The 27050-nt window shown below is 36.2% G+C and overlaps 1 protein-coding gene across 5 annotated transcripts; it reads left to right on the top strand.

The window, feature by feature from the left end:
* Positions 1 to 236: 236 nt before the first annotated feature.
* Positions 237 to 26922, top strand: LOC118266938 (echinoderm microtubule-associated protein-like CG42247). 5 transcript variants are annotated; one of them, XM_035580589.2, is made up of 21 exons: positions 237 to 570; positions 2162 to 2611; positions 14392 to 14448; positions 15086 to 15271; positions 16530 to 16646; positions 16801 to 16931; positions 17255 to 17382; positions 17484 to 17622; positions 17883 to 18032; positions 18339 to 18510; positions 18875 to 18970; positions 22344 to 22481; positions 23043 to 23174; positions 23269 to 23397; positions 23498 to 23626; positions 23828 to 23956; positions 24093 to 24255; positions 24424 to 24606; positions 24685 to 24780; positions 24860 to 24974; positions 25074 to 26922. In XM_035580589.2, exons 1-21 carry the CDS (start codon positions 535 to 537, stop codon positions 25225 to 25227), a joined length of 3030 nt encoding a protein of 1009 aa, XP_035436482.1. In that variant the 5' UTR covers positions 237 to 534; the 3' UTR covers positions 25228 to 26922. The 5 variants fall into 5 exon arrangements, with proteins under 5 accessions (XP_035436482.1, XP_035436481.1, XP_035436483.1 ...); XM_035580588.2 differs by lacking the exon at positions 237 to 570 and having other exon boundaries at positions 2067 to 2611; XM_035580591.2 differs by lacking the exons at positions 237 to 570; positions 2162 to 2611 and adding an exon at positions 12017 to 12476.
* The last annotated feature ends 128 nt before the right edge of the window (positions 26923 to 27050 follow it).

The following is a 27050-nucleotide window of genomic DNA, read 5'->3' as shown; positions in this document are numbered from 1 at the left end:
TTTTTACGTCTTCCCAGTGGTAGTATATCAGCGTTGATTTAATTTTATTTATACTAAATTGAAATATGTGAATAGTCAGAAAATTTTAAGGACTAAAATCCTGAATTTCCGTGTCCTAGATAGTTTATCGATTAACATAACACTTGGTCCGTCTGTAGCCGCGCACACGGGTGCGCTGGCCGCCGGCCGCCGTTGCCGCCCATTCGAACAGCCGTCACTCTGTTCCGTTAACAAAACATAACCGGACGACTACCACATTCACAACAAAAACAACCAAATACTTTAATAAACATTATTTAAAACTTTAACTACCAAAAAGGCTTTAACTGAAATTCAAATAAAAAAAAATAAAAACAAGTTTTTTAATCTTTCGTCGCAGACGTTTTCGTAATTTAAACATCGAATGTTTTTACCCGGAAGTTACGTCGTACGTTGAGGCGAGTTCGTGAATTGTAATTCTGAATTTGAATATTTGAACTGGATTTTAGTGCTTTGTGATTGGTTGTGTATTTAAAATAGGTTTTTGTTGATAAAATGGCGACCGAGGAAGCTGTGCCGGCTAATGCTGTGGTAAGATTAGATTTTTTTTATTAATGCACATTTAACTAATAATATTTTTTACTAAAATAACATCAGAATCATTATTAAGTATTTCTATATGTTTTATAACGGTTCAATAGATAACCTGTTGACACAGCTTTAATAAGTATATTGCCCTAATAGTTTCGTCGTGAATAGCATTTCTACAAAGTGCCCAACATTCCATAATTTTAATGGCAGCCATGAAAGCTCATTATGTCGTTTTAATGAGCTATATGGCTTCGCTTTTATAGTTATATACGATACAATCTATGCTATGAATTAATAACTATATGTTTAATGACTATATTATCTTTATAACATCATTAATTTAAGTATTTTAATCTAAAACTGCGTAGAAGAAGACAAGAAGTAAAATACCAACTACGCATTTGAATTCAAGCTGATTAAACTCCCAAAAAAATCAGAAATATTGCACAATGATATAGCACATAACAAAGGCGAAATAATCTCAACAAATATCAACAAATCCAAGTCTGAATCACAATAATTGATATAATCATCGACACGCTAAAATAATGACTATAGGTACGGCGATAAAGTCCATAATTACACGTGACTAACTTACGAATATTGCTTCTAGCTAGCTGATTCATTTTATAACTTATAAGTTTTATAAGTTTAAGTTACCGTCCACTCAGTCGTGACTCGTGACTGCGGTTACTTAGTCACGCAGCGAGCTGACTCGTTAACTGTTATCTCAAAGAACATCTAACGATTGACTATACCTGGGTTAAAGTTTAACAAATCATTAGTAACTGCGAACCAGTCAAGGTTTCACGTCCTAACAATGGTTTCTGTTGTTGTTCTGGATTATTGTGTAAGTTATACTTTGGTTGTGTAGTCTTTGAATCTTAGTTTATGAAAATTTGGGACGGTATATTTAACCGGCTTCCCAAAAAGGAAGAGGTTCTCAATTCGGCCGGTATGTTTTCCTATTTTCCATGTATGTACACTGTTTACGTCGAGGTTTATTGACCTATTTGCTTGATTCTTTTTTTAAATATTTGTAGCAATACAAAAACCGCCATCGCGATATGTGAGATTTGGTAATTAACGAATAAACATAAGTTATATAGTGATAATAGTTTAGTTATGAAGTGATATTTTAGGTACACAAATGACTTACACATAAGGTCGTCAAAAACGTCAAGTTAATGTAAAAAGGTTCTTATTTCTCATTGCCATTATGGCTATTTTCCAACGACAAACAAACTGAGTGTTGTTAATTTACAAGATCGTTATCACTTTCAAGTTTTAGCAGATATTATCACAGTAGAACTAACAATGTGGCCTTCGGAGGTAACATTGCGATTAGGTTGTTAGCCCCCTACAACTTTGGTAAGTGCACCCTTAGCTTAAGTGATCTTGCCTACTCCCAATCAATCACCCACGTGGCCGGCATGAATCGTCAGTTCATGAATGAACATGGACAGTGGTATCAGTTGATTGGAAGTAGGTGGGTGGCCGGGGCGCGCGGCAGTCCGCGGCCGGGCCGGACCGAGGTATGTCGCGTCGGCCGCACCCCCGGCCGCGCCTACTGACGCGTCCCTGTCGCCAGGCTGCCCCAGAACCCACGCCGGCACCAGATCCGACCCCGCAGCAGCCTCCCGACCCGCAGTCAGACGACGAGCGAGAACCTGGGGACTGGCGGCCTTCCCGCCCCGCAACGCCACCGCAGCGTACCGACGACATCTCCGAGGGTTCCGAAGCCACTGCTAGACCCACCAGAGCTGAACCAGCGAGTCGATACGGCAACCTCAACTACTGGAAAGCCAGAAGAGTTACCTTCTACAGAAATGGAGACCCATTTCACCCCGGTGTGGAGTTTCGGTTTAAGCCGGGCAGAGATCTGGCGTCCATGGACTCCCTTCTCGACAGGCTGTCAGAAAGACTGGAACTGCCTCGAGGAGCGAGGTTCATCTTCGGTATGGACGGAGACAGAAAGTACAGGCTTGAGGAGTTGGAGGATGGAGCCTCTTACGTTGTATCATCTTATAAGACGTTCAAGGTAAGAATCCATTTGTTATTCTAATGCGATCTTTATACAATTACTTGATTCTATAGGCTCACGAACTGAAACCGACACTTTTGATTACTATGGTAATTGCTTCATTTGCGTAGAAAGAGAGAGATCTAAATAAGTAAACAAAAAACGTAATTAAGATCTCAAAGATCAATCGAAGTTATTCAATGAAATTAAAATCTAATTCTTTATAGGTACATACATAAAAAGTAGTTTTTCTTACATACATACATACATACCTATACATATTGCGTGTACCTATGTCTCTTGATAACAAAACTGTGAACTCAAAATCCTCATTGTTTCCACGAAATAATTATAGAGTCTAGACGACAAAACCTGCAACATACAATTAACACCTGGCCCACTTCTAAACGCGAAAAATATTCAATTACAAGCATTTATTTATGAAACAATTATAGGGTTTCGTGAACGCCAAAATGTCGTGGGACCTTGGAGATGTGGGTCAGAGGATAAGGGCCACGCACCGCAACCTGTATTTGCATTTTGATTACATACAACTTTGTTTTGTAACATCGATAACATTAATTGCAAATAAATTACGTTTGGACTAAACACTGCTAATTTAGGGCCCGGAAATTGGTGGGAAACCAAAGGGTTTCCCGAAGTCGTAAGTTTTGATTTGCGTGTTCGCTAATTCCTTTTGCAATCGTATTTACTTTTGTACTTTTGTGATTCGAGATGTATTGTTTTTAAATTCTAATCATCATTAAAGTACTGTTTGTTTTGTAATCTCCTTAATACATTAAAATAGAGCGTAATTGGTAAGATATGCAATCAATTCTCATCTTTTGACTTTTTTCAACTCTTTACGATTATCGTGGTTACCGGCAGCCTTTGTAACTGTCATCCATCGAATCAAGGAACCGAAAGAATACATTAAATTTAATTAATAAATACCCTACCTAAACTATGCCATACTATGGTATACCCATGAATGATATAGGCATTACTAACTTACAAGTTATTTTTTTCAATAGAAAATCGGGTTTTAGTTATAACTTATTATACAAATAATAATAATGACTCCCGAATAAAATTCAATAAAAATAAGTTACCAAAAAAATACTTAATGAAAAAAAGCTCTCAAGTTTTTTCACAATGGCGGCCATGTCAAATGCCTACGACCGCTAGCCGCAGACTGGCAACGACATCTACAGGGCATTGCACTTTGCACTTAATATGCACCAAGGCAACGCGTGGATTACCCACCATTAACATTCGAGACTAGCTGTCGACGGCACTGCACAGTGCACGTGTTATCTCGACATAAAGAAACACGTTTCCCTTGGTATATGTTTGGCTTAGACAACCTGAGATTAGGAAGTAGGCGTTGTAAAAAACGTGGTTTTCTTTGTTTTATAGCTTTCATGGTAGATTAATATTTCGAGTTGTTTTGATTGAGTAGTTAGTTTCTTCGGACGCATGTGCGAATTTGTCATAGGAAACCAGTTTAGTATAGTTTTATGACGGATTGAATAAGTACATTGCGAGTGCAATGTACCTCTATAAAATTCGTTTGGTTGTGGGGTTCGGATTGTGGGATAAGTAAGCAAGCCCTACTTTTAAATCTATAACGCATTAGCTCGTAGACAAATGTGTAAAGACATGTTAAAGATAGACCTACTTTCTATATTATATTCTAAATATTTTACCCAATTTTTACCGGATACATTTCGGTGAGTGTGCGGCGGATTTGCACAACTCGATTCCCAGCAAATTTAGAAAAAGAAAGTTATATGTTATATCAAAAAGTTGGTTCAATATTAACATACACACCTCACATAACCTAACCTAACGTTACAATACAAACATTTAACAAGTACTTGTCTAACACCAAGGACGTTATAGAACCGAGCTACTTATTATTCAGTGCGTCGCTTCGTGTAATCAGTCTTCCTTTCATTTCATATCTCTGTATTAACATATTGACCTGGAAAATCAAAGTTATGTTGAACAGTTTGTGTCTTACGGTTACTGATAAGCGTTGAATATCTTTGTATATATGTACTTACTATTCTATGTAACGTTTTATTAAGTTTATTGTAGTTAGAGGTTAGTAGCAGCGCGACAATCGCCGCGTCGTGTGTCGCGGAATGCTGCTCATGAATATGAGCCTCTAGCATGGCTTGAAACTAGTCGAGTTCCTCGTCAAAAAGTTATGTGAGTAAGTCAATAGTATAATAATTAATTTAGAATGTCTCACGAAAGTTAAAAGAAAATTATAGTTAGAGGTTCATGAATTGTTAAAGTTACATTGTAATTACTTGCTGGGACACCATTGATGATCATTTTGAAGTCTGAACTATGACAACTTGGCATAGAATCGAATATAGGAGTTTACTTTCAGTAATTGCTACAATCATATAGCGATCAGATTGGCGATATAAATGAAATAACCGATGAGCATGCATGAAAAGACTGATGACTGTTGATGAAGCGAAAGAAGTATGTAAGATTCGTAGCAATTGGCGTTCCTTAGTCTCTGCCTACCTCCATGGGAGACGGGCGTGAGGTTATGTATGTGATGGTTGCTACAACTAGTAGTTTATCATGTCCTCAATGATGCAATCTAGGCACACTTACTTTAATACAACTATAAACCATTTACTACAAAACACAAGCTTTTCAATAAAGGCTTAGTTTCAGTTTATTCCAGTAGAAGGCGCTACTGAGGCAAATATGTTTTTATAAGTTACACCTACTTTACTCACTTATAACATCTAATATTATGATTTAAATTGAGGCATGACAAAATCCAATTACCCCCTCCGCAATCTTCCCACGACTTTTCAACAACCCTTAAATTCCTAACTCCCAAAAGAACGACAACGCACTTATTCCATATTATCCATTCCAGCTTATTTCATAAAAAATCTACTCTTTTAGAAATACTAAAGAGTTCAATTTCAAATTCGTCACGCCTTTACCGTGTCAAAATTATAACCACTTGCGTGTTGACGATCGAGAACGGCATCTTAAAATTACAATAATTTTGGCTTATATAAATTAGATTCATTAAATAAAATCTTTATATACTTTTATAAAAAGGTGTAAACGTTCATTAAGACTACTTTGAAGGACAAACAAAGACTTTTGAAAAATCTAAAGCAATATAAAAGTAATTCGTCTTAGTGGCCTACTTTTAATGTTTTCCGGGTCGTTAATTTACTTTGTTATAAGTATTATTACTCATACTGGCTAATTGTAATGCATACATCATTTTGAAAAATGGTTCCGTATAAGTTTACCTCATTATAATACTTCTAACGTCTATATTATAGGTTGGTTGAAAAAATATAGAGTAACCCATATTAGGGCTGATTTTTCCATCACCGAATAGATTTTATCGGAGGAAAAAAATTAAAATTTACAATTCTTATGTATCTTATCTCATAATAATGCCAAATTTATTCTCAATTTAATTTTACTCAAAGTAAGAATGTTTCGTGGATTGAAAAGATCGGCCTTTAAAAATTAAATAATAGTAATAAAAATAAGAATAGTAGAATCCAATTCAAATCCTCCAAGACAAGACGTATCAACCAAGGGCCCCTAAAAACAAACTGTCATCAACACTATCGATAAGGGTTGAATAAATGAATAATAAGTAAATAGAATAATAGTTGGTCGGTCACAGTACAGCAACACATAACATAATGTATGTACTATGTACAGAAACTAACGGACGGTTACATACAACACGCGAGACTCAATTAATAACTACTTTTTTGTATTTTTAACGATCTCTATCGCGAAATGTGGCGTAAATAATTCAATTTATTATACTTCACTGGCGTGTTGTGTAAGCTTGACTTAAATTGTGGTTTTATTGAGATTTTTGTCGTCGATTCTAACCTTTGATTACGTGAGATTTTGCCCATAGATTCAGTGGCCGAGGTCGCGAATGTCGGAATAAATTTGACGGCTTTTGGCAGCGTTGTGTGTTTTCGGATTGTAATTAGGTCATTGTAGATTAATCTGAAGTCAGTGTATATTATAGATTTACTCTGAAGGTGCCAGATGGGGCCCAGTAGGGCTGATACCTGATCCGGAGCTGCGAACTATCTAGCGGGTTTACCGGGGCTCCGGCTCGAAAAGCAGGAGTAGGAACGGGGTAATTTTTAGTTAGTAAGTGTCTGACACTCCCTCCCGCCTCGCCCAAGGCAAGAGAAGATTTTGGATGATGTTCTTCCCCTGAAAAAAAGTCCATAGTTGCCCTTTAAACAAATGCTAATTAATTAGGTAGGTAGGTATAATAGCTTCTCTAACATAGTGGTAAAGATAATAGATTTATCAACTGCCTAAGCAACAATATTAAGAAATATACCTTTAATTAAAATTTAGATAAACTCTGTGTACAAGTCCAAGCTCACTTTAGTCAATGAAAATGTAAACTAAAACCTAAATTTCCGATTTTAATCTCACGCTTAACGCGTCATGCGCCATTTTAATGTAACAAACGACCTACGAGGCAGTCAAGGCAGTACCTAAGTAAATACTTCATGACGAAATTGAATTAAAGACGATGACTAGCAAAATTGTAATAACCTCAAGTGTTTCTGCAAGAACATTGTTTCATAGTGCTAATACAATACTGCGGGGGCCTAACGACTTGGGTGCGGCTCGTACAGTCACCGTGTAAATTATTCTATGTACTAACGCACTCATTATTGTGAGAGAAATGCATTGTAATTTAATGTTTCAATGTTTTTCTACTATAAAATGTACTTGTAGTAGATAATCATTTAGAATTTTTAACCATAAATAATAATCGGAATCTAATGTAACATAATAATAAATGAATAATTTGGGCTTAAAAACTGCGGTCGCGTAGGCAACGCTACAGCTGCTACGCGCGTAGCGTAACGTCACTATCTGCTACGATCACGCGTAGTATGTTTGCTACGGTCTACGCTCGTAGCGTTAATAAGTACAGATAGGTTTTCTATTTTGCTTATCTTTACAATAAATGGTTATGAAAAATGTTTCTGATAATATTAATCTAAAGATTTTTTAATATGTTACTTAATTATGCTCGTAGTTGATTTTACATTCACTGGACATCGTAATTCTCAAATGAAGACAGAATACCAATAGTGTTTATGTTTTTAATGACATTATTGGCTTTCTAACACCAGGCTACGGTATTTAGGAACATAGTACGTTTATAAAATTGTGGGTAAGTGAAGGTTACTATTAAAGAAATTGCTACAGAAGGTAATTTTCGATTCAAAATATGGCATTAAAATCTAAAACCGTTCCAAATTGTGTGCTATTACGAAAAATTACACAAATTGTAAGCAAATTGTGAATTATAAAGATTAAAGCTACAGTTAAAATTTTGTTTTGATGAAATAATATCTTTAGTAAAGAAAGTTTTTTCCCCTATATCATGGGTGCGTTTATAAATATACAAGGTCACATACATTTCACAAAGATGCTCCGTGCGAGAATCGAACCCGGTAACCAGCAGATGTCACAAATGTCAAAGATGAAATAATTAAAAAATAATCAAAGATTTCATTACCTAATGTACCCCTATTATTATTACAAAGTAAGAAAAAAGCACAAACTTCCGAACCTCCAATAAACATTAGCATTTTTATGCTCGCCTGTACTTTTGAAGGAAATGTCTAAATTGCACTTTTGTTCCGCCGTACGTCGTTCGTGATTTCAGTGTAGCGTATCGAAACAGTGTAAACTTGCCTTTATATCGAGTGGCGAGTGGCGAACTGCTCACAAAATCGGGGATATGGGTCAGTGAGTGGGTACCTTAATGGCTTATTGTAACGTAACGCGAAATTGTGCGACGTCTTGAAGTCTATGTTGGCAGATGTGCTGTATCATGGTTCTTATAATATTATCTTTCGCTGTCATGTCATACTTAGCATTTGTACTCAGTGATTATTAGGCACTTCAGTATTGTTTAGTTAGTGTAAGAAGGGTTCTCTTCAATCGCAACTTTCTCGATACATTGCCACATCACACGTGCATGTCGAATGCAATAAATTATTTAAAGAAATGCAAATCTCCTTAACATTTGCATATTTCTCGTAAAACAACATTTTCCTCTCAGTCATGCAAAGGGTCCAATAATAGAAAGTATTAAAAAAAATACAAAACCCATTAAATAACAAATAGACCGCACGACTTTGACACACTTTGCAAAAACTACATTTGATGTATTAACGTTCAATTATGAGCTTCTAAGAAATTTATTATTACGTAAAATTAGTACCGAAAATTGGATCAAGGTTGACAATAAGTGACCCTTCTTGTTTACGTTACATTTAATGAGTGAACCGAAATTCTTATCGGTTGCGTGCCTTAGTCCCCCAATAGCCCACGAGTGAGCATAACAGCTCGTAATTGCTTCTCGTGGTGAAATAAAGCAGCTTACCGCGACGTCTGGGCTGATCCGTATCTGACTGTACTTTACATTGCGTGGAATCTACTGAGAGTGACCTTGGTGCCCCCCGCGCGGCTCCAACCCTCCACCGACAAATAAAATTTCGAATAGTCTGCTTCATCCAACCGTCGTAACCGTACCTCCAGCATTCATTGTAATAAACAGCCCTATTACGTCGGTATAGGGTATCATCTCGTGTGTCCTTCGCGTGTTTTGAACCGTTGCGCTGTTGCGATGGGCTTTTGTTTTGTTGGTGCTACAAATTAGTCAGCTGTTGCGAGTGGGCCTAGTACCATATATGGTGGCTGCGAATCAAGACGTGCCTTGCTAATGAAGTGAATTCGTATCCGGGAATACTTGGACTTGATATTCAAAGCTCTACTACTGTCTAATAATATTTGTGGTGCATCCAAAGTGACGTGGCCTTAACAAAACATTTCATGTTTTCAAGTTTATCGAAGTAAAATCGATCATTTATGACCTAGTTTGTATCTGTTGGGTGAATCTGGAAATAACGATAACTTAGGTATGCAAATGAAGTTTAGTTAATGTGGTGCAGTTACAACAGATGATATTATTCTGTTGCTGTGTGTTTCAATAAACTCAAACTAATAAAATTAATCACATTATTTACTTATGATTAGTTTAAATCTTAGTTACACATATAATACACATCCATATATTCTACAGTGTACCTTTTAGCTCATCTAATATAGTTTGTAAAGACAACTAATTAATGTAAACTACACGATTCGTTTGTCAAAATTAGGTAATATTGAAATTCCCTCCATTCGTGTCACTATTAAAAATTTTAATGTTTACCATTGTATTGATTCATTAAGATGAACGACAATGTGTTATTAGAAAATATAAAACATATTATGACATAAACTTATACAACAACAAACTTTATAGCCACAGTTTTGCTACAAAAACAACTACATTTACTCATAAAGGTTTACACCGCACAATAAACTTATATGTAATCAGAAAATAAATAAAATAATGCTGCTAGCTGTGGGTTATTAAGTATGGAGATCACGCCAACATAATCGCGAGACTTTTTACTTTATGGTCATATAAAGCGCATAGTGTTGTTCGCGTGTTAGAGATTCGATCTCTGTTGACAGAGCGGGAACGACGCGAACACCATAGCGAATTAAAAAAAAACGTATTTTCTTAGCCACGTGACCACAATATTTTATAGGTCGCGCATTTGCATTCGAAGAGCCATAGAAAAGCCGTCCGCTAAGTGCTCATGTTTATTTGAAATTTATTTTTTACCCGACTGCGCCAGAAGGAGGGTTATTATAAAACGAACAGTGAACAGTGTAAGTGTCGTTTTATTGCTTCAAAATAAGGTGGCAGTAGAGTACAGGTACCTTGTAATTATTTATTTTAATTTTATGTAAAGATTTTAACTCCCTTAATTTGTATGTTAATAATGCAAGGAGACTTAATTTTTATTCTAATAGATTGCCTGTAAAATACAGCTCTACAAAACACATACTTGGAACTCGTTGCATTTTTTACATAGCTAGCTAACATAACAGAAAGATTATCAAAAAGCATTTACGGTGAATAACTAGAGACGTGCAAATCGCGTATCTTTAATGTAAGTATATGCAAATGTATGACCGTAGCGACCGGACAGACGTCACCCACTATACGTTACGGCTATCACTGTATGCAAAGTTAAACGGCGAAGTGACACGAAGACACCCGTCCACCAGTAGGTACTTGAACTTGACTCGAGCTGTTGAACGCAGGTGACATTTACAATCACACATTCGTCTTTTCACATGAATGAACTCATGAAATGTTTTATTAGGGCACTTATATCGTAAAAAATACTTAGGTGATTGTTACGTCACGGTATAAAGATTTTAATGAGCGTGTGTGAGCTTTGAGTTGTGTTGTGAGGGTATCCACAAGCTACGAAGGTGTGGCGTCCAAGCAGATATCGGTGGCTCTCAGCTGCTGACAGCTCGATGCTGGACAGCGAAGAAGATTCTCCATTTGTCGTCGTTTCGCTGCCAGTGTACTCCACTGAGCCATTTGTAAGTTTTTCTGGTTACTGTCTACTTTTTGGCATGTAATAGAATGTAGAAATTCTCTGCCAGATCGAAAGCTGCCGAGAGATTTGCTTTGTGCAAAATGCAGCTACGAAAAGTAAGTGATATAGTGCAGTCCCATGTAAAAAGAAAGTTGAAGCTCTTCACAATTACAATGTTTTGTAACATTTTAGTGTTTCTTCGTGACAGTCAGTTCAGTCTACAAAGGTATCGTTTGCAGTGTTTCCTAAAATATATTGCACGTAAATTTAGCGTCAATAACATATTTGCACTTTTCAAATTCAGTTGGCGATACTTTGAGTAAAAATATTTTAATTGCCAAAACTCATTAAAATAATTACGCATAAGTATATTTTTTCTACGGATTTAAAAAGTCCATTTACGAGGAAACGGAACAGCTAATAGCCTCTTATCAATTACATAATCCAGTGTTTTCCTTGAGTATTCAAATGAATTGCGTGATTCGGGCACGCTTGCCGAAACCCGCACGTCAAAACTAAGGTTATGTCACAAATGGCTTAATGAATGCGTAGTATTTAAATCATTCCTAGTGTTTGTTATTGCTAATGCTAGTTATTAAGCTCAGGGTAAAAGCGGTGGTAATATTTTTGAGAATGCTGGATCAAGGTTGTTTGGAGACCTTAAGATTGACATGGTCTGGAGACCTTGGTCTTTTGTATTGACATCTAAATTGGTTGAAATACTTTTAAGTAGTTTTTAAACTTGTGAAACTTCAAACTAAAAGATTTAATTCAGGCTGTAATGCCTTCAATTTAAAAACATTTACGTAGGCATCTACCTATACTAGGTACGTATACAAAAAGCCCTTCAAATCCGACTTCCTTATGGACACGAAATACAATTTTCCACGTAAACGACAAAATGACTAACATTTTCAGACATATTAATTTCAAACGCCGCAGTCGACTAGTTATGCAGCAATTTGAGACGTGACCTCGGCGGAGCTCCCCACACGTGGTGGACGATACGTGTGTACAGGCCACCCAAACCAGACCCCCGAACTATCACTCACTACCCCAAGATCCGCGTGAATGCAGTACTTTCGCGAGGGGGTGGAGGTCAATCGGTACCTTTGTACGTTATTCTAATTGCACGCACAGACTTGCGATAAGGGTGTCCTTGGAAGACGGTCAGTACCATTGGCCAAGGACTTTGGAATAATTTGGATGAAGCAGGGTTTTTGTTTACACGGTCAGTGGTCGGTTGGACGCCGTCGGTGGCTGTCTACGGCGGTGACGCGGTTGATTTACGTGACAAAATACCGCGACTTAGTATTCGGTATTGCGGGAAGAGCGACGAAGATTTGAGAGTATCTATCATGGTGAGCTTTCAACCATTTTTTCAATATTTAATAACTTACCTTCATAAGTTTTTGATACGATTTTTCGTGTAGGTACTAGATATTATATTTAATTGTTTTCAAAGAATATATATATATATATATATACAATACGAAATAACCTAAGATATCATTGGTATTTCTTTCAGCAATTTTTACTATTATTTTTTATAACGTTTCATTACATTAGGTAATATATGTTTATAATACCATGATATAACTTAACAAGAACAAAGACTACTAGGAATGTCATCTTTATAAAGAATCCTTAAAGGTACTTCTACCATTAGAGTCACATAAACAAAACTAGGTTAAAGTTGTATTCGCGGGGAGGTAAAAAATACCGGTCAACCACAGAACGGAAGCGAGGGAATTTACCAAAGAACCATAAAATTCTGAATAAATCCACTTCACTTGTAACATTCCCCACACATCAGCCATTGAAAAAACGTTAAAATGTTAACGTCGGAATAAAGTAACGTTGCAATACGTTTTATCGGACGGTGTCAAATAATTCTGTTGTTTTTATTTTAATGCACGTATGGTATGTGATATTTCGCCTTTTTTCGACGGGTTATGCGGAATCGTAGGCATTAAGTTCTAAAGTTTATTTTGCGCCACTTACTCGTATCTTTTTATGTACCGTAATATTCCTATGTTGAAACAGGTTGGTTAAAATGCATACTCTAAAATACTCTTATTTACCGTACTAAAGGCCTTTTTTACCCGTATTAGCTTTTTTTTATAAATACATTGCCTCACACTAGGATTTTCTCCTGTGTCGTGGGTGCGTTTACAAACATACAATATCACATACATATGACACCCAAACCCGAAACAACAATTTTTGGATCTCACAAATACTTACTCCGTGCGGGAATCGATTCACGACACGTTAAGCGGCAGCCGGTTGCCCAACCACCGTGCTAACCGTGCAGTCAGTCATTTTACTTATACTTTAAAGCATTTCGTACGATAACTACGTTGTGTATAATAGGGTTCCCAACAATCATGCCAATTTTTAGGAAGATGCGAATTAATGTAACCTTCAATGTCTATTTTGACCGGACTAGTACACTATCCGAAAGGTGACAGTGGGATTGAGACGAAGAAACGATATTATTTTTACATAATATTTTTCGACCTATGTAAAATTCTAGGATCATTTTACAGTATTTTATTGGCAGATTCAGTTTCCGGATTACATTACACAGAAATATGCACCAATATATTAAATATATATTGCCGTAATGTGCACCTCTGCCTACCCCTTCGGGGATAAAAGGCGTGACGTTGCATACACAGAAATAGACACTAATGGAATATCCACCGCATATCGGTTAAGGCCAAATGCAATTCACTAAACCTAATAAACCTACATCAAAAGATAGAAATTAAGATAATCGTCTGAAAATCACACGTATTGCAGTTCTTTTCGTTTGCATGTCAGTGGAAATTCGTCGGTCAGTTTGCACATTCATCAAACAATGAAATCGTGTCAGGGGCACGAAGCTCCATAGTTTTAGGTCGGGCCGCTTATATACCGAAATAGCTGAAAATACATACTTCTAATGACGTCACTAAAAGCCTATTAAAAGTACTTGAAGCCTAAATTCGGAGGAATGTCGAACCTTTTCGTTCGGTTGAAAGAAACACGGACTCTATTGACCTAAATTGTTTTATTTTATTATTTTTCACGGTATTCAGTACGTAGGTAGGTAAATGGTATGCGTGGCATGCTAAACGGTAAACTTAATAGTTCGTAATGAGCCATTGATTTAATTACAATAACTAATTATAGTAGGATGACGTAGGTACATTAAACCATTAATAGGTTGCTAGGACAAAACCTTTCCTTACCTATTTTTATCTCAAAAACCCTTCTTTTTTATAACAGAAAAATTCTTACCTTGCCGTCGCGACGGTACCGAGTGAAAAGAAACAAATGAATAAGGTAATTAATAAGACTGCAGCATGTGAACTCATTAGGTTGTAGGCAAGCCATGAATATTGCACTGGAATTCTTCTAGGTACCACAGACTATCAGCAATCTTATACTTCTTCATAAAAGTTGCACTTGTCATTTAGGCACAGGCCATGTAACATATTTCCTTCTTACTGCGCTCTTCTGATAATACTGGAGTCTATCTGCCAGAGACATTAGGTAAGTATAGCTGTAACTACTCTTTCTAGCTGCATTATAGCACATCCATTTCCAAAAGACTTTGAACTTTTCAAAGTGATCAGCACTGGGTAATGTCTTCTACTTGTCTTATTTTAAAGTATTATTTTTAATTGACAATAATTCTAATTTACTCTTAATCTATCCGTGATCTATAACAACAATGATTGGATGAAAATGAAATCAATTGCTATTTTGGTTTACCTTTTGCATCGGGCAATCATGAAAACATTATTATAAGATTTTTTAATTCGTAGGCAACAGATTTGCCCTATATTATATGAGATTCATACATCTACCAAAAAACTAGAGTTACTGTGAATATGAGCACCTCCAAAAACCTGTACAAAAAGCATGTAATGTTAATGAAATGTCATAATTTATTATTAACAACTACGGTTTTTAACAGGCGGCGAGCTACGGCAAAAAGAACGGCATGTGGTACGGCGGCACCACGACTGGTACCAGCGCTTGGTCGCGAGCTGGTACTCGCAAGCAGTCGGTCGCGGAGTCCGATGCTCCTCCTCCAGGCGGCGGCAAGCCAGCCAGCGGCCGCGTCATCAGGATCATCAATAATATGGACCATTCTATACAGGTAAGTGGATTCATTTATAAATCAGGCTATCTGTTTGTTGTACAGGTTGCCACAAATTGTGGCCACAACAATTGTAGAACCCAGACAAAACAAAGACTCCACGCTAATGCCTGTATGTGTAGTGTTAAAATATATTTCATTTATTACAATATTCGAACCTACTTAAAAAAATAACACCGTCTAAGTAGGACTCGTACTTCGTTACTTACTTATACATTATTTCTGAGAACTGGTCATTAAGTACTTAAACAAAAATTATAATAATTTTCTATGTATGTAAATTTTATTCAAATCAAAAGTAAAACATTCGCCCTATTACGTTGCTAGGCGGAACGCAGTAATGTTAAACCTGTATTTATTCTTGCCTACATTTTATAATATGTAACTACTTAGGTACCTACCATTTGTAAGGTACAGGGTGGCAGCAGATCGACCTATCCAATCTATGTAATTACTTGAACAGATTTTAAACATTACTCTTTTGTAATAAAGTCTAAAATCTTTTGAAGAGCTTCGATATGTTGGAGTATATTGATGTGGAATATGCAGATAATGAATTCACGGCTACGTTTTGTATTAATAATACGCTTTCAGCGAAGACCTTGGGTAGTAAACAGTGATCGCTGAAGAAGGCTTTGCGAAATTTACTCGAGGCCGACCGGTCATAAGTGGCTATACACGTATTAGAGAAAGCTACATATTACGGTGATTCACTAAGTATTGGGTTCTGCCAAGTTTGTAAAGGGCATTTGGAAAATATCTTAAGATATGTTCGAACATTACACCGTGTATATACACGGTGTAACAAAAAGGGAGTACACATATCAAGTGCACGGTTTCTAGATAACATAACAAACAACAATGAATTTTTCCAATATTTATTTATTTATTTTTCATGCGAATTTAAATAAGGTGGATAGGTACTAGGCGATCAGATTTACAGAAGAAATGTTTCGTAATTAGCGAGTGACCCCTGTAGTGTTGTGATACGTTTGTATGATTTATAAAATCAAGAACCATGCGACACCAAGTATTTGGTACCAATTTTTTTTTAATCGTATTTTAAGCTGAAACTTTGTGTAGAGATTCTATTCAACCTGTATTCTTCAGTGCTTCTTGATGTATATGGGTATTTTGTTACACGCTGTATATACTGGTTTATAACTGACAATAATTTTCATCTATGTTTTGCCTTGAATTAAGCTCATATATGCTGATTTCAGAGGCCATATGATAATGTGATTTCGCTTGTTTACAGTGCCGTGTTTTACTGAACTTACGCACAACACAGCCTTTTGAAGAAGTTTTGGAAGATTTAGGTCAAGTTCTCAAGATGAGCGGGGCTAAGAGAATGTACACAAGCACTGGGCAAGAGGTAATGTTTCTCACTTGGTTACATTTTACCTAATAAATGAATTACCGTATAACAAAAACATATTTTTTTATTTTGTATACGTCTATTACATAAACATTTACACAATATAGTAATTTAATACGGTATTTGTGACCAAAATTATTTCTATTCGTAGGTGAGAAGTTTCTCGCAACTACGGAACGAGTTCGCAGACGTGGAGACGTTTTATTTGGGTTCCTTGATCGTGGCTCCCGCCTTGAGCCCTGGCATCAGCGCCCCGCTACCTATTGAGTCACCTATTAGGAGGTAATTTGGGAAAACCGTATACTGTTATATGTAAATTTTTCGTTGCCACGTTAAGCACAATATCTTATATCTATGCTGAAAGATTGCAATGGGAAAGTTAGGTGATAATGATCCAACCACAACTAATGGCAATGACCTCATTTTTATTTAAAGATAACTTAGTTAAATATTTTATTAGGTACTTTACTTAGGTACTTATAAAGTGTATGAAAAACTTTATTTTAAAAGCCAAACTTTCCCCTTCGACACAGTTGTCCACTATGCATGTAGCCATCAAAGTTTTGTAGAAGAAGCATGAACTACTAAATGTATGTGAGTTGTAGATCTCGATCACGGGGTAACGTTGCGGCTGCGCCGATAGCTTCGGAAGACATGCGCGGGAGACGAGCGAGGAGCAAAAGTCGACCGCGGGTACTATATGCACCTGAAGGAGAAATCGTACGCAATTCAGGTAAATTCGTATTTTGGTTCCATTTTATTGCAATTTTGAAAAACAACCTTAGGTTATGAAACTTTAAAGTGGTTTTTTTTATAAAATTATGTGTTATACAGATTACACTTTACTGGAAGTTTTAAAAGAGGAGCCGATCAGGGTCACGATCAGAGGTCTTCGGCGCACATTCTACCCTCCGATACACCACGCACCCATCGACAACTCCCCCCCAGACAAGAAACTACAACTAGACTGGGTGTAAGTACTTAAAAGCATTGCTGAACAATGAACATTATTTGCATCAAAATCACGTTGAAAAGATTGGTAAATCTGAATGAAAATAATTTTTAGCTTACCATATTTGATGTTCCGAAATTAAATTGTTACAATATTAAATACTGCAACTGCAAATGTGTTTTTTTCTGTTAAAAAGGGCAATTCATAATTATATTAACTTTTAAACATATATTTGCCATTGAAAATCTTGTCTTTAAATTATTTATTTATCTATTAAACAGTTACGGCTACCGTGGATCGGATTCCCGTCGCAACTTGTGGGTGTTACCGACCGGCGAGCTGCTGTACTACGTGGCTGCGGTCGCCATCATGTACGACAGAGACGAAGAGTCCCAGCGACACTACATAGGACACACCGAAGATATACAATGGTACGTTTTTATTGGTATAAGGCGGTAAACGAGATACAGATGACACCAGGGGAGTTTCAAGTGCGTTGCCGGCCTTTTGGGAATTGGAGATTCAAGGATTTAGGCATTGTAGATGGGGGAGAGGAGGATTGAGCGCCCGGTAACCTCACTTACACGACGAATTAATTTTCTTTTCATTATAATGATAATTATGTTAGAAAATCGTTGAATACTCTTCGCTTAGCGGCATTTCTATTTAAATAAGGTGCCAAAAATTAAAAAAGAATTACAAAATGGATTTATCTAACGTTACATTTGTCGAACCAGCATGGAACTGCATCCATCACGAGAGTTGGTGGCGAGCGGACAGCGCGCTGGCCGCGGCAGGAGGGCGCAGGCACATGTCCGCATATGGAGCACCGACACGCTGCAGACACTACACGTGTTTGGCATGGCTGAGTTTGAAGCCGGGGTCTCTGCTGTTGCATTCTCTCAACTTGTAAGTACTTTTGAACAATATTAGGTAATTTGGAAGTTCCACCACAGTCAGTTATTTATTTTACAGTCAATAATTGTTTTCAAAATTATGTAATGACTTTTTTGAAATTCAATATATTGAATGTTACCTATTGGCCTATTCTACGTAAGAGGGTTTGCTATACTTTCAGTTATAAATTGCAGTTTAATAGATTAATATTTTTATCAGAGAGCACTGTTTTTCGCTCTCTGTCAAATGTAAGCGAAGTCTCTTCATAGTAGACTCTTAGGATATCCACCCAAAAGGTAGAAGATCGCAACAGGTTACTGGTGACAAAAATGTATTCTACTTTAGAGATCTGTGCTGATTAGTATTGTTATAACAGAATGGAGGCAGCTACGTGCTAGCGGTGGACGCTGGCCGCGAGAGCATTCTCTCTGTGTGGCAGTGGCAGTGGGGGCATTTACTTGGAAAAGTTGCGGTAAGTTTATATTTTCTAAACATTTAAGTTTTCTGAGTTAATCGAAGGTACTAAGTTGAATGTCCTTATTTTATATTTCATCAAACAGTTTAAGGGTCAATCTCCAAACTCCAAAATAACAAAGAAATACTATTTGAATATCATTCTTTTCAATGAGATACATAATTACCATTAAATATCTATATCTGAAAAGCGCCAGAGTGATCACATGAATACGCCTGTTTTGGAGATTGACCCTTAATTCCTTAGTTAGTTCTTTTAGCTAATTTCTTCACCATTGCATAGGTACTCTGTTCAAAGATATCTGTTAGTTATATTCTACCAAACACCGCTTAAAATATATGTATATACCATATATTATATTAAAATTTGGACACCACAGAGGACGTACACCAAAAACGATTTATGAATTCCGAAAATTAGCCTTGAGATATATAAATATCTACATAAGTACTTAAACTAAACTTATCTGCATTCAGGTATTCGTGGAGTACCTAATATGTGGTTACGATAAATAAAATCTAGATAAACAGTGAATGTACATTGTATGACGTAGTGTCTGTGACCTTGGGACCTCAAGGTTGGGCAGCACATTAAGATGTGGCGACATGTTCACCCTCGTAGCGACGTGTAGGTAAACTTTGTATTAAAACTGGTTACATACTTCTTCGGAGGAAAGGGGTGGATCAGGGTTTTATCAGGAGTTGTAAAAGGTACGGTAAAGGGTGTCCTTTTGGACTGTATTACACCAAAAAAGCTTTTCCTGCAACTAGAGGATCTCTTGACCATATTTGTGCCAATGTTATATTTCGAAACATCTTCCCTATATTAACTTCTAATATTATACCTACAACCAACTTATATCTACTAAAACATTTCTGCATGTGCACATTACAAAGTATGGAGATATTTGAATCTCTATATCTAAAAATGAAATTTTGTTCGTTAGTCTCGCTAAAACTCGAGAACGGCTGGACCGATTTAATTTTGGTCTTAAGTGATTAAATGATTTCTGGAAGTCCAGGGCAGGTCTGAAAGGCGAGAAAAAAATGTTTGAGGCGGCACCAATTATTAAAGAAATAAATACGCTTAATAATAAAATTATTACACGTATTCGTGCATAGCTCTAAGTGTGACCCCAGCCTTACGATAGCAACGCGATATTCTTCCAACAACGGTGACGTGTTTAAACCGTCCCCGCTTTTTAATTTAACGAAGTGATAGGATCTAAGATATAGCACCAGTACAATGCATTTATTTCACGGGTTGTCGGCGAGGACATTCTTAGAAATTCAGGTTTTAGTTAAATTTTAGTAACAATTTCGTATGTGGGTAGGTCATGGGCACGTAGAGAACATATAATAGGAAGATAATATCGTATTCACTGTATGTATATACTTATTTAAATAGGTAAAAGTTAATGGAATTGTAAATTTCTATTAAACATTTGCGTTAACGTCTAACTATTATACAGTACAGGCAGAATTAAGACCATAGTTATATGCTACAAAATCACTTAAGTAGAAATCACGCGTAAGACCATACTTCGGCCGGCGTGAAACATTAGCGTTGTGTATTTTTTGCGTTTCTCAAGAAACTATAAAAATCTATCCATAGATTACGATAAGGCGCACAAATGCAAGCTCTCAGAAAATATAAATCAGTTCGTAGCATTGTTGGTCGCAAGTTCAACACACTACACGTAGCCACGCCCCCTTGCTACGAAATCGCTACGAGCTACGAAAGGCTACGTGTAGGCTGTTTTAAAGTAAATGAACATTTTAGTAAACTGGTTATTTGTTATTTCTCGTAAAAAAAGTAATTTACTATTAAAATGTGACATAATGTTAAAAAACTCGTACGGGACTGCATTTAATGCGCGGTTTAGTCATAATTTAAAAGTTATTTCTTTTCTGTAATATTTACGAGTACACATTATGAGCACTAATATTTTTAACAACGTCCGCAAGTTCAGTGAACTGGTAGGCCATTCTGTAATTGTCAATTTGAAACGTGCGAAGCGAGCTCGAATCGCCAGTTGTGAGAATAAAGCGCAATACACATTGAGCCCGCCGGGCCGCCGACATATGTCGGCAACTTTTTGTCGGCGGTATAGTTGGCGACTTCACTTATTACAAGTCGGAAAATTTGGTCGGCGGCATGTCGGCGGCTAGAGATGAGAGTACATTAGCGCTTTGGTCGACTTTTATGATTTGGGTGTTTTGGATTCCACAATACCTCCTTCTCCCGATAAAGATTAATTAACGTGAGACATTTTTCGTCGTTTCACTCCACGACGTAAAAAATCTCATGCACGTTACTACAGGTTGACGACGTCACAACTGAGTGCAGGCGTAACCAAGCCGCCAACATGTCGGCGGGTAACACGCGCAGACGCATGTTGCCGACATGATTCTTTTCATACAGGCCGCCGGGTTGTGTCGCCGGGATTTGGTCGGCGGCCCGGCGGGCTCAGTGTGTATTGCGCTTAATGTCGACCAATGACAGGCGAAAATACTCTAGCTGTGTTTAAACTAAGTAGATAGGTAACTCTATGAACAAGTAACTAATGATAAAAAAATCTAATTTATTCTTCTGAAAAAGTGCAATTCGCTAGCACTAAAGATCGAATTATCGAGCCCAATGACGCGAGATATGCTATTAGGGAGGCCTAGGTAGGACTGTTATAAACATTGACTTTAATTATACCCTCTTAACAAAACGCGTCATAGAACCCAGTACCTACCTAGTATTTTAAAATGCCATGCTATACAGCGCTCAATCATTGTTAATAACCATAACGTTGATCTCAAGTAACACGTATTTTATACAAGAAAATATTTTTCTCGCTAGCCAAGTAATAATTCTTCATAATTGTCAAGCTACATCTTATCGGTCACGCGACCTCAGTCTTTACTTGTAAATGCAGGAAAAAAACTGTAGGTATAAATGCGCGGGGAACTAGTTGGCTGTTTGTGTTACACTTCTAAAAGTTCATTTGTCTTATTCTTTTCAATAAACGATTATTGTTAATGAGATCTTCAAATCGTCCATGATTGTCACGTCAAACGCCCCATCACCCCTTTCGCCACCTAAGGAGGGGCCTACTATTTCCACGCGCGCTATAATACAACACTTTATTCTTACCTAGGTCCTATTTACCTATGATTTTACTATGTACCTACGGTTTTACTATTTACTTAGGTTTCATCGAATGTGCATAGGTATTTTGTTATAGATTCGTAAAAATTGGAGTAGGTACCTATGAATAAAGAAGTAGTTATCTAAATAACAATCAGATTACCGAAAGGTCTCTTGTAGCAATATATTGCAATCTTGTAGCAATAATTACCTTTTCATTGTCGACTTGCAGACTTTGCAAGAGGAGCTAACTGGTGCCGCGTTCCATCCACTTGATGATAACCTGCTCATCACACACGGAAAAGGACATCTAGCGTTTTGGAATCGCAGAAAAGATGGATTCTTTGAACGCACTGATATTATCAAACCAGTAAGTAAAACTTATTTGCTCATATACAATGTGATAGGAGTGGGACTTCTAACCCGTTAAGGCTGAGACATCTAATTTTATCGACAAAAATAAGAATATGGGGGGTTGAAACCCCAATTGAAAATATTGAAAAATTGTTATTTTTTCGGCAAAAATTTAAAAATTTTCACAAATGATTTTTTTTCTCACCAAAACAAGGTTATTAGCTACCGTTTGTCGTTTTTTTTTTGTTTCTACGACGCATACAACCTTTGATATCAAAAAAAGTAAAAAAAATATAAAAATAGCCATAATTTTTAGGGGGAGGGGATTCGACCGCTTCGACCCCCGACTTTTGTCGATAAAATTAGATGTAGAACTCAGCCTTAACGGGTTAGAAGTCTTGCCCCTATCACATTGTATATTTAAAATGAACTAATATTTTAGCTTAATTGCTTAATTTGTGCATTGTATCCTTTGTCAGCTAAGGAACGCGCGAGTCTTTTCCCGCGTAAGTTGTAGAGTGAAGTAAAATACCAAAAACCGTAACTACCGGTTTTTTAATTTCTATATTTTTTACAGCCATCGCGCACACATGTAACCGCTTTGCAGTTTGAACAAGATGGTGATGTGGTAACAGCTGATAGTGATGGTTTTATCACAATATACAGCGTCGATAGTGATGGAGCTTACTTTGTACGAATGGAATTTGAGGTATTTATTAACATTTTGTATGTTACTGAAAAAAAGACAATGATCAAAATTTAGATCAAAGAATGAATATTAAATAACTTCCTTTAATTTACAGGCTCATATCAAAGGCATTAGTTCATTGGTGATGCTCTCTGAAGGAACTTTAATATCAGGAGGAGAAAAAGATAGGAAAATAGCTGCTTGGGATTCTCTCCAAAATTATAAGAGAATAACAGAAACGAAGGTTGGTTTTAACTTCTGTGACGTCTTCTGAACTTATCTATTTTCAAACAATTTGGAACTTGATAGAATAGAAATATATACCTCATTTTACTTATTTTCAGTTGCCTGAGTCTGTAGGTGGCGTACGTAGTATCTACCCACAGAGACCTGGTAGAAATGATGGTAATATTTATGTTGGTACCACACGCAACAATATTATGGAAGGATCCTTGCAGAGAAGATTTAACCAGGTATTTTATGTTCGGAAGGACTTATAAATGCGTTATTTTATTTTTTTATTTTATTTTGTTTTATTGTGTATTTTATTTTTTTGTTTTATTTTGTTTTATTAAGGACAACATTGTATTGGTATTGGTATATTGTATTGGTATACTAATTATATTTTATGCGTAGGTAACGAAACAATTTGAATCATGTGTCATTTATTACAGGTGGTGTTTGGACATCACAAGCAATTGATGGGTCTAGCTGTTCATCCTGATGATGAAATGTTTGCTACAGCTGGACATGACAAAAACATAGCACTATGGAAGGGACACAAACTTGTATTTGCTACACAGGTAAAGTGCAGTCAATTGTTTATTAGTAGATAATTGTAGCCACGCCCAAAAATATACTTCGTTAAGATGTTTTAGTCTCTCCATACCTAGTATAATAGCTTTTGTGAGCTCTAAAATTATCGTAAATGATTTGCAGGTCGGATATGAGTGTGTATCTCTGGCGTGGCATCCAAGTGGAGGAGCGTTGGCTGCAGGCAGCACTGAGGGTCATCTTGTAGTTCTGAATGCAGATGCTGGTGCCCACGTAGCCACATTACGGGTTTGTGGCTCACCGCTCAGCTGCTTAGCATATAACTCTGGTAATTTTAAGTTGTAATTATTTTATATTATTTTCTATTATCATTTCATAATTTGATGAAAAGATGTTCGTTAAATTTATTAAAAAGCGTGTGTTATCTATAATATTAAAATAATACCCGCATTTGGGAAAATCAATTCACTTATAAATTGTAATTCTGACTTTTCAGCTGGCGACACTTTAGCTATAGGATCACAAAACGGTAGCATTTATTTGTTCCGTGTGTCTCGTGATGGGTTTTCATACAAGAAATCGAATAAAATACGAGGAGCTCAAGCTCTCGTGCAACTCGACTGGAGTTTAGACGGCAATTACTTGCAGACTGTGACTGCTGATTACGATCTTGCCTTTTGTAAGTTTATTTTCATTAACAGTTTGCGTAACACGACCGTACTGTTTGTGCTTATCTAACTTTTTCTTGGTTTTGCAGGGGATATTAAGTCTTTGTCACCAGAAAAGAGTCCTATCGCCATGAAAGATGTCAAATGGTCTACTTACAACTCTACTGTTGGGTTCCTTGTATCAGGTAAGATTATTTCTTGAAAGACTTAACTTAAACCTTGCTTTTACTAATTTTATCCTAATGAAATTATTTTTATGTTTAGGAATGTGGAATAATCGATTCTACCCCATGACGACTTTAATATCTACGGCAAGTCGATCTGCTGCTCATGATCTTCTTGTAAGCGGTGATCTCGACGGATACGTGCGTTTGTTCAGGTATGTAATACACCTACACACACATCGTACAAAAAGAATTTATAAAGGTTAGTAACATAATGCTACATTTTATTTAACGCTTATTCGATTTGTCCTTAGGTATCCTTGTGCAAGTCCAAAAGCAGAATACAATGAAATGAAGGTATACAGCGGTGCGATATACAGCGCCCGCTTCTTATTCAATGATCGCTGCATGATCAGCGCTGGAGGAACTGATGCTGCCTTAATGCTGTGGGATCTGGTGGATGATTAGCATAAAGTAGCGCAGGGTCTACGGCCGCCCGCGGTAGTGGTAGCTCCTCCCACACCCTCGCCGCCGCCCCACGCGCTTGTCTCGCATCCCACTTTCAAAGTGCTGGATTTTGATGAACTGGATTGAACCTCTCATGGAACGTCCGTGGATTTTACAGATATTTCGGTTTTAGCATTAAAACCAATGAATTTCAGGATTGCATTGTGAACGTACTTTAGGGATGGTAAGCAAGAAATAAATTCTTGTCAGAAATCCCAGAATTGTTACGAAACACGACACTTTTATCTACTTTTATCACAAAACATATCAAAGATTACATGAGAATTTGTCTATTATATTTTAGTTAAGTAGGTTTACGTGACTCACTGCCATTTTAATGTTGCATATAATTATAGACGCGTAGTATTAATCACGCTACAATGTTAAGAAAAATATATTGGTATGTTATTTAAAAATTAGCACAAACTAGGATATAGGTAAATGTTGGACATTTTATCTGAAGAGGCAAAATTTATAAATTAGCTACCAACTATTATTGGTGCTGATGATTTATGAATTATTAATTATGAAATTTAAAAATTACAATGCAATACACTTTCATACTAATTGTGATTTATCAAAACAAAATTTGATTTAAAACCTAAGCTGTCAATGCATATTATATGACACTGCATATTATATTATTTGAATACGAACTCAATACGAAGCGTACATTAATCATTGTAGACAAGAGCACTATTTACATATTTAGATATACAACATAAACGTAATAATATTATATTAAGTATAAAAATATATATCACGAGGACTTCCGGAATGTGGCAGGCCACAAACAAAAATTTTGTATGTTAAGTATCTCCTCTTTTAATTTGTCATTTTTTACAACAAATATTGTAAACTAATGCATGGTTAGAAAATAAATATACAAAATATTTCTGGAGCAGAAGACGCATAACTCCGTATAAGTAATTAAATATTATGTATACAAAAACACACTGATTCTGTGTAAATCAGGAACCACTTGAAAGTTACACTACATTGACCCAATACGTGAAAACCTCATATCTTTCGGCCTAAAAGTCTTCTGAAGTATACAAACTATATTTTTCTCACCATTCAAATTCTTCCAAGAGTTCATGAAAGCGCTCTGAGTGTTTTGATTATATAGTAATTTGGGTCAATGTAGTGATGTTAAAATTTAAGAATTTTATGAAAGAAAAAATATTAATAATTATCTTATCTAGTCGTTGTATCTAAACTTAATTTATATTTTAAACGCTTTAGTAAAACTAAAATCTTCTAAATGATACCAATGCATTTCACGAAGAAAAGCTTCTAAATCACTAAAATATACTTTTAATAGTAGTAGCTTTCAATTTATAATGGATATTTTGTAGTATAACATAATCATTTGTTTTAGGTTGTCCAAGACAACTGACATTTTACAAATCATATAATTTCTAGCAGGGTACCAGAAAAACCTTCCTATATTTAATCTATTATCCAATAATCAAGGATTTATGTAAAGTTTTGTTTTATTAAAATGTAATTACATTATTTCTTTATACCTAAATCTTTGAAACCTTGCAAGATCGTATTTATAAAAAAACTTATTTTACTCAATGTTTCAGAAAGGCAACCTGTTTTTATATACATAATAATTAAAGAATGAATAAAATTAATATCAGTTATGATTTAAGTTGTTTTATTTTGAAATCCGCTGCTTAAACCTATTATAATATTAAGACTAAGTACTGAAATTACAGAAATAAAAAAGTAACAAAACAAGTTCGAACACTACACAGAATTTAATAATAAAAAAT

The sequence above is a fragment of the Spodoptera frugiperda genome, chromosome 23 (genome assembly GCF_023101765.2).
Source record: "Spodoptera frugiperda isolate SF20-4 chromosome 23, AGI-APGP_CSIRO_Sfru_2.0, whole genome shotgun sequence".
NCBI classification, from domain to species: Eukaryota; Metazoa; Arthropoda; class Insecta; order Lepidoptera; family Noctuidae; genus Spodoptera; species Spodoptera frugiperda.
The sequence above is the reverse complement of the archived record's forward strand: the minus strand, read 5'-3'. Positions and strand labels throughout refer to the sequence as shown.